The 8,849-nt window shown below is 37.8% G+C and overlaps 1 protein-coding gene across 1 annotated transcript in view; it reads right to left on the reverse strand.

Annotated features, from left to right (window-relative positions):
- The window catches only part of LOC103198220, a 44,698-nt gene that overhangs the window by 14,411 nt on the left and 21,438 nt on the right, over positions 1–8,849 (reverse strand). Inside the window, 1 exon segment of the mRNA XM_007942344.1 lies at positions 4,185–4,314. Within this exon segment, the coding sequence (XP_007940535.1) occupies positions 4,185–4,314 (130 nt within the window).

Genomic DNA, 8,849 nt, shown 5'->3' on the forward strand with positions numbered 1-8,849 from the left:
ACATCCTTTGTGATGATGAATGCCACGCCATTCCTTTTCAAACTGTCATTCCCGGCATAGTAGATCATATGGTTGTCTGATTCAAAATGGCCAATGGATGTAGCAATTCTGAAACTATTTTGTGTTTATCTTAAACCAAACTAAACTCACTGCCATCAAGTCGGATCTGACTCCTAGCGACACCTCCTTGGGTTTCCGAGGTGGTATCAATACAGAAGTAGATTGCCCAGCTTTCCTTCCGAGGAGTGGCTGGTGGGTTTAAACAGCCAGCCTCTGGTTAGCACTCAAATGCCTTACGCACTATGCTACCAGAGCTCTTGGTAAATTAATATATTGATGCTACTGGGAGTTGGAGTTCTCATTGTGGAAGAAAGGAGATACAAATAGAGAATGGGGGAGAGAGAAGAAATAACATTGTGGGTTGGATTGGAATGGAAGAAAGTGTGTAAATTTATTTTTCTAAAATATATATGCATTTGTATGTGCTGTAAGAATGTCCAGGTATATATCTGGCAAGGGACAAGGTTGTGGTGACTTCTCGGCCACAGCCAGCTACCTGAAGGGAGCAAGTAGTTGGACCTGCGGGTTCTGGACCATGATCGCAGGGAACATTAAGCTCAATTGGCATAAAATACTACACAAAAACATTGCTCTACATCCTACTTTGGTGAGCAGCAACTGGGGTCTTAAAAGCTTGCAAGCGACCATCTAGATGCAACAATGGGTCTCTCCTTGTTCAGAGCAAAGAAGAATGAAGAAAACCAAAGATGCATGGAAACAATTAGTCCAAGGGGCTGGTAGACCATACAATCCTCAGCCTACATGACCATGAGACCAGAAGAACTAGATGGTGCCCACCTACCACTGTCAACCCTTCAGAGGGGGATTGAAATAGGAGATCCTGGATAGATTAGGAGAACAATGTGGAACAAAGCTCAAAATCATAAAACAAAACAAAAGACCAGGTTTGCTGGTCTGCTGCTGAGACTCCTGAGACTATGGCCACTAGCTGACCTTCAGGTCTCGAACTGAACTCACTCCTATGGCTTCCAGCCAAATAATAGACAGGCATATAGACTGAACATTTACATCAGGTAGATACACTCCCTGGAGCAATCAATCTTGGGAGAACAGAAGGGCAGCACTTGCACAGGAAGACAGTGCATGGGAGGGAAGGACACAGGCAAGAGGTAACTATGGGGAGGAAGTGGGAAGACAAAATGTGTAAGAACTGCTGTGTGGAAAATGAACTTTCTCTGTAAATTTTCACTCATCACAATAAAAATAATAAATGAAAGGCAAAATATGATAAACTGAAAATAAGTAAATAATATATACAGACATGTACATTTTTATTTCCAAGTGCTATATGTTGAAAACATCTTGAAGCAATGACATCCTAGTAACAATGAGCACACATAGCTCCCAGATCTTGGTTATAAAACCAATCCTCACTAAAAAGCACCAGGACTCCTTAGAGAAATAATATGTTCCAGAGTTGGGGCAAAGATGGTACAAGATAAGTCTAGAACATTTTGTGGCAAAAAAGAGGAAATGCTCAAAAAATGATGGAGGCCAGTCAAAAGGACAAAGAAGGGTTCCCCTAGACAAATCTGAAAATTTAAATACTATGGAAATAATAATAATGCAACAAAATTCAATGCACTATTGTGAATCGGATCCAACTTATAGCGACCCCTCTTTGGGTTTCTGAGGCAGTATCACTATGGAAATATATTGCCCAACCTTCCTTCCGAGGAGTGGCTGGTGGGTTTGAACCGCCAGCCTTCTGGTTAGCAGTCAAATGCCTTAGGCATTATGCCACCAGAGCTCCGGAAAATAATAATAGTAATGGGTTATAGCCCATTCAGTAGCACAGTCTATATATCCATGATAGATATCTGCAAAAATAAATAAGTGGGGGAGAAAGGAAACCTCTTTTTTATGGTAAAATGCCAATAATAGAGAAAAAATTATCTACTTAGGAAATCACAACTTTGCAACCATGACAACGTAACTTGATTTAGGCAAGAAAGCCTAAATCAATGGATGCTAAATACATGGGGGAAAGTTGATGAGACACCGAATATTTACATACTATCAAAAGTTTCTCTCCATAAATTACTCACTAATTGAAATAACTATACATTTGAGGAATCTGACATCGTAACCAAGTAATCAAACTTTGCATCACCAATAAGGGTCCAAAGGATATTATGACCAGATGAAATGGGGAACCCAGGGGGGACATGGAGTGCACTGACACATTGAGGGGGTTGCAACTAATGTCATGAACAATTTGTATATGAACTATTGAATGGAAACCTAATTTACTATGTCTCTTTCACATAAACCACAATCAAAATTTCAAAAAAAGAAAAAAGGACATCTTGCACTTCTGCGTATGATACCTTGCAAAGGACAAAACATCCTTTATGTAGTGTGCCATCTAAAAATGCATAACCTGAATCTAATCATGAGGAAACAAGATCAGACAAACTCAAACTAAGGGACATTCTAAAAACAACTGGCCTTTACTTTTTTAAAAAAAAAATGTCTATATCATGAAAGAAAGGCTGAGAAACTGTAATAGATGACCAAAAAAAAAAAAAAACCACTAAAGAGATAACACAATATAAGAAAAATCATGCTAAATGTAAATGGTCTGAGTATGGTAGTTAAAAGACAGAGATTATCAGACTGAATATAAAAGAAAGACTCAACTACAAACATACTACAAAACCCCCACCTTAAATATAAAAACACAAATTAAAAGTAAATGAATGGAGGGACATGCTGACACTAATCAAAAGAAAACGGAAATAACTATATTAATCAAAATAACATTTTTTTAAAAAAAGAAACATTTGTTGTCTTAAATTTCAAAATATATCAGAACCTTAGAATCACTTTAACCACCATTATCATACTTAAAAGACAAGAGTTTCTTCTGCCCCAATTGCATCATCCAAGATGTCCTATCTTTGTACTCCCTTCTAGTCCTCGTCACACAAATTCTTTACATTTTCCCTAACCTTTCCCTTGTGCCCCCTGTAACCATCCTACTTCCATTGCAAATATGACGGGGGTGGGGGGTAGATGGAGATAATGCTTGTAATTCTCCTTTTGCTCCACCTCCCACAAAACAAAAATTTACTTTATAAATTCGACCAAGCCTTCTTTCCATCTTCTTGTCATCTTCAAGTCTGGAGCTGAGTAAGCAAATGAAGTTTCTGGGCTTTTCCCCATGTGAATAGGAAACAGAAGCAGAGCTAGAATTGTTGAAGTCATGATGTATTTGCATCAATAAACACCTAGAAAAAAGAGGCAGACTGAAAGAGAAGGTGAAGCAAATTTCAGAGCTGCCTGGGCTCTGGATCTCGGAGAGTTTTAAAGAGATGTGAGAAATTTTTAAGGGAAGTGAAAAAAATGTAAAGCATTACTGTGAACCGCTTGACAGAGGCAAATAAAGATTGGAATTACTTTTAATCATTTTGAAAGCAGTTGCTGAATTCTTGTTACGAAACCCCACACATGAATTGGATCATTCAGGACATTGTTTTACAGTCAGATTACATTATACTATATTATTTTATTATACAATCATTATACTGTTATACAAACTATCTAAGTCTAGCAATTTTGAAACAAACTTTCACTCTGTCTCCCATCCTCCTCCACCAGGACACCATAAAATCTTCTATTCATCCTATGAATGGCTGTCTACCGTGACCAGCCTCACCTCTTCTTCTAAACCCATGCTGTGTCCTAAATCTCAATGGCCAATGTAGATGCCCATCTAACAATTAGCTTTGTGATTCCTGTGTCAGACTTTCACCTACAGCCTTCTTCAACCACTCACACTAGATTCCTAAACCCAGATTTTATCATCAGCAAAAACTAATCCCCATTTAAAACAATATTTCACCATCTTCTCTCCTCTCACCTCTGTCACAGCCCCATTCCCCTCTACACTTTTTCTTTAGTATCACCAAGACCTTCGGACCCTTTTTGCACCTTATCTCCATACATCAAAAAGGCTTCCCAATCAGCCATACTGTCTTACGATCCTCCGTTAAGAAGACAACCAACAAATTACTCGATTATTTTCCAATTATTTCCTGGAGTAACAGAAGGTAATAAAAATCCTGTTTCTTCACAAATGAATCCAAACTTGTTCTCACATTCACCATGAAAATATCCATGGAATCTTCCTGTTCTTTCATATTCATGTAAGGAGTGCATCTGCTGGCACTTACTTTCTTTCCAAAAGTTCTGCTCTATACTCCCTTTTCCCTTTCAACCAGATGTACCCTGTGTAAGATGTCAATAATAACAATATCATGAAGCCACTCAACCAATTTTAAGACTCCAATTAAAAAATAAGAAACAAACCCCCATTTAAAATATCTTAAATATATGTCTGAAGTCCAAATGTATTGCTTATGAAAACAGCTGTCTAGTTACCTGCTTGTTGAGAGAGACTAAAAATGGCAGAAAAATAGAGAGAAAAACAATCCAGTATTAAGACCTGTGGTAGTTTCCCTACCCAAAAACCCACTGCCATCGAGTTGATTCCAATTCATAGTGACCCTATTAAAAAAAAAAAAACAGGAGCTCTGGTGGTGTAGTGCCTAAGGCATTTGACTGCTAACCAGAAAGCTGGCAGTTCAAAGCCACCAGCCACTCCTCAGAAGGAAGACTGGACAATCTATCTCTACAGAGATAAACACCTAGAAATAAAACTGCCCCATAGAGTTTCCAAGGCTGTAAATCTTTATGGAAGCAGACGACAAGATCTTTCTCCTGCAGAGTGGCTGGTGGCATCCAACTGTCAAACTTTCAGTTAGCAAACGAGCACTTTAACCACTGTGCCACGAAGGCTCATCTACCCTAAAACTACGCTGGTAATATTTCAGTCTTAATTCCATTTTTCTTATGTCCTCTTCTGCCTAAGAATTACAGGTCAAAAGAGATTATGCGAGTTATCCAAGTTATCTTAATAACAATTTAATTAAAGAATTAGAAACACGTAGAACACACTCAAAAGGGCTAACATACCTATAACTGCAGCCCTAGAGTAACAGTAGCAATAGAATGGGACAGAAATAATATTTTAAAAAAGAATTGCTAAGAATTTTCCACACCTGATGAAAGACATCAATTGACAGATTCAGTAAACTGAAATTCCAAGCAGGATAAATACAAAGAAAGCCACACTAGGCCATATCATAGTTAAATTGCTAATAATTAAAAGTACCTTTTAATTCAAAGGTACAACAGTGACACCAAAGGCTGACATTTCAACAGAAACTATAAAAGACAGAAGATAACTGGATGATATCTTAAAATGCTGAAACAAAAAAATAATGTCTACCCAGAATTCTATACTCAGTGAAAATATCCTCCAAAGATGGTGATAAAATACACATGGTTTCAAGAAAAAATTCACTGATGGAAGAAGAACTGAACCATAAGAAACACAACAGGCAATGTTTCAGGGTAAAGAAAAATGATCCCTGCTGGCTGCACAGAACTATAGGAAGGAAAACAACACCAGAAAGGGTGAATTTGCAGGTAAATAGAAATTAATACTGAAGCTAATTAAAAAAAAATGTCTTATGGAATTCATAACATATGGAAAAAGTTAAATATATGAAAAGAGTACAAATATGTGAAGCAGATAAATAGAATTAAATTACCACAAGGTCCTTATTTTGGGGGAAAATCATAAAAGTACTTATCCAAAGTAGATTGTACTAAATTAAAAGCGCATTTTGTAATCACAGAGTCTAGGGTAATAACCAGATGATAATTGAAAAGAAATTTAAAGGTGAATGCAGGAATAGCCTCAGGGACACCTAAGTTAATTACAAAACACAATTCATAAAGATAATATTGTACATCTTAGTCTGGTGAGTGGCATCTGAAGTCTCAAAAGCTCACAAGTGGCCATCTAAGAAGCAACTATCCGTCTCTTCCTGCCTGAAGCACAGGCGAATAAAGAAAAGCGAAAATTCAAGGAGACAATTAGGCCAAAGGACTAATGGCCCACATGAACCACAGCCTCCTCTAACTTGCGACCAGGATTACTAGATGTTGCCTGCCTACTACTACTGACTATTCTGACCAAGACCACGATAGAAGGTTCCTCTTAGAATGGGTGAAAAGAAATGTAGAACAAAATTCAAAGTGAAAAAATAAAACAAACAAACAAAAAGACCAGATTTAGTGGTAGGAAAGAGAGTAGAGGAACCCAGAGGCTATTGCTGTGAGAAAACCTAACTTGAAACTGAAAACACTTCCAAAGGCCACCTTCCAGCCAAATAATCGATAGGACTATAAAACAAACAACATGAAAAACGTGCTCCTCGGAACAATCAATGATAGGAGATCAACAGGGCAACATTTGCTTAAAACCAGAAGTGAGAAGACAGGGAAGAATAAATAGAGAAACCAGATGAAAAGAAACAGGAAACCCAGGGAGGAAATGGGAAGAGTTCTGATACATTGAGGGGATTGCAAGCATTGCCACAAAACAATTTATGTATGAACTACTGACTGGGAAAACTAATTTGTTACATAAACTTTCATCTAACGCACAATAAAATGTTCAAAAAGGAAAGAAAAGAAGGAGGTATATTTTTCCCTTTTTGTGGCAGGAAATTTTCTTTTTTCAATTTGTATTTACCCTTACTCAGCAATTAAACCAAACTATTGCAGTGAAGAGAGGCCGATTGTGATAACTCATATGGCCATAATGAATTCTCATATTCTGACCTAGAAAAAAGGAGTCTGATGTGCAGTTGGCCCCGGGGATGGCCTCAGGGCCTCGGGCAGTCAGCTGCCACACCCACGGCCGCTCCCTGCCAGGTAGCCAGGCCGTCTCTTTGGGAGCTCTGGTAGCATAGTGGCTAAGGCACTTGACTGCTAACCAGAAGGCTGGCGGTTCAAACCCACCAGCCACTCCTGGGAAGGAAGATGGGGCAATCTACTTCCGTAGTGACACTGCCTCAGAAACCCAAGGAGGGGTCACTATAAGTCGGGTCTGACTGGATGGCACATAACAAAGACAACAACATGGTGCAGTTGTTAAGACATTCAGCTGCTAACTAAAAGGTTGGTGATTCGAACCCACCAGCTGCTCTGTGGGAGAAAGATGAGGCTGTCTACTTCTGTAAAGCTTTACAGCCTTGGAAACCCTATGGAACAGTTCTACTTTATCATATAGGGACGCTATGAATCAGAATCGACTTAATGATAGTGGGGTTTGGTTTGGTTTGACCTAGAAACAAATGCTAAAATTCAATTAAATAATAAAATGCTTTAATTAATAAATTAATATAGGTGGAAATGGAATAATAAAAATACTTAAGTATTCCTAAAGAAAGAATAAAGTAATAATAAGAGAATAAAGAACAGATGGGTAAAATAAACAATAAATAGCAATATGGTTGATTTAAATCCAGTTTCAATAGTTACTTTAGAAGTAAATGCTCTAACCATTGTAACTGACAGATGGCTAACTGAATTTTTAAAAAATAAAGAAACAATAATATAAATTATACACACACACACATATATAAAACTAATGATATAATGCACCACCCATCTGTGAGTTTGTTATACTGTGGTAGATTGTGTGTTGCTGTGAGACTGGAAGCTATGCCACCAGAATTTCAAATACCAGCAGGATTACCAGACAGGTTTCAGCAGAGCTTCCAGACTAAAACAGATTGGGAAGAAGGATGGGGCCATTCACTTAAAAAAAAAAAAACAAAAAAAAAAAACTGGCCATTAAAAACCTTATCAATGGCAGTGAAACACTGTCTGATATATTACTGGAAAACTTTATGAATTGCCCTGAAACATTTTCTGATATAGTATAGGAAGATAAGCCCCTTAGTTGGAAGACACTAAAAATACAACTGGAGAAGGGGTCCCTCTACAAAGTAGAGTTGACCTTAATGATGTGGATGGAGTAAAGCTTTGGGGACCTACATTTGCTGATGGGCACACCTCAAAATGGAATGAAAGAGCTGCAAACATTCATTAATAATCAGAACATGGAATGTATGAAGTATGAATCTAGGAAAATTGGAAGTTGTCAGAAAGGAAATGGAACACATAAAGATCAACATCCTAGGCATTACTGAAATGGACTGGTACTGGCTATTTTGAATCAGACAATTATATAATCTACTATGCCAGGGATGACAAATTGAAGAGGAGTGGTGTCGCATTCATTGTCAAAAAGAACATTTCAAGATCTATGCTGAAGTACAATGTTGTCAGTGATAGGACAATATCTATATGCCTACAAGGAAGACCAGTTCATACCACTATTATTCAAATTTATAAACCAACCACTAAAGCAAAAGATGAAGAAATTAAAAATTTTTACCAACTTCTGCAGTTTGAAGTTGACCAAACATGCAATCAAGATGCATTGATAGTTACTGGTGATCAGAAGGTGAAAGTGGGGAACAAAGAACCACCATTGGTAGTTAGAAAATATGAACTTGGTGATAGAAATGGCACCAGAGATCTCATGATAGATTTTTGCAAGACCAATGATTTACTCATTGCAAATATCTTTTTTGAACAACATAATTGGTGACCATATATGTGGACCTCACCAGATGGAATTCACAGGAATCAAATCGACTACATCTGTGGAAAGAGGTGATGGAGAAGCTCAATATCATCAGTCAAAACAAGACCAAGAGAGTGCCGGTAAGATGGCGGACTAGGCAGAAGGACTGCATAGACCCTCTTCAACAAAGAAAAGGGAAACCAATTAACACAGACACAGAAGATAATCTTGGACCCCTGAGCCTTGAAGGGAA

The sequence above is a fragment of the Orycteropus afer genome, unplaced genomic scaffold (genome assembly GCF_000298275.1).
Source record: "Orycteropus afer afer isolate SDZICR_OR568_19922 unplaced genomic scaffold, OryAfe1.0 scaffold00088, whole genome shotgun sequence".
NCBI lineage: Eukaryota > Metazoa > Chordata > Mammalia > Tubulidentata > Orycteropodidae > Orycteropus > Orycteropus afer.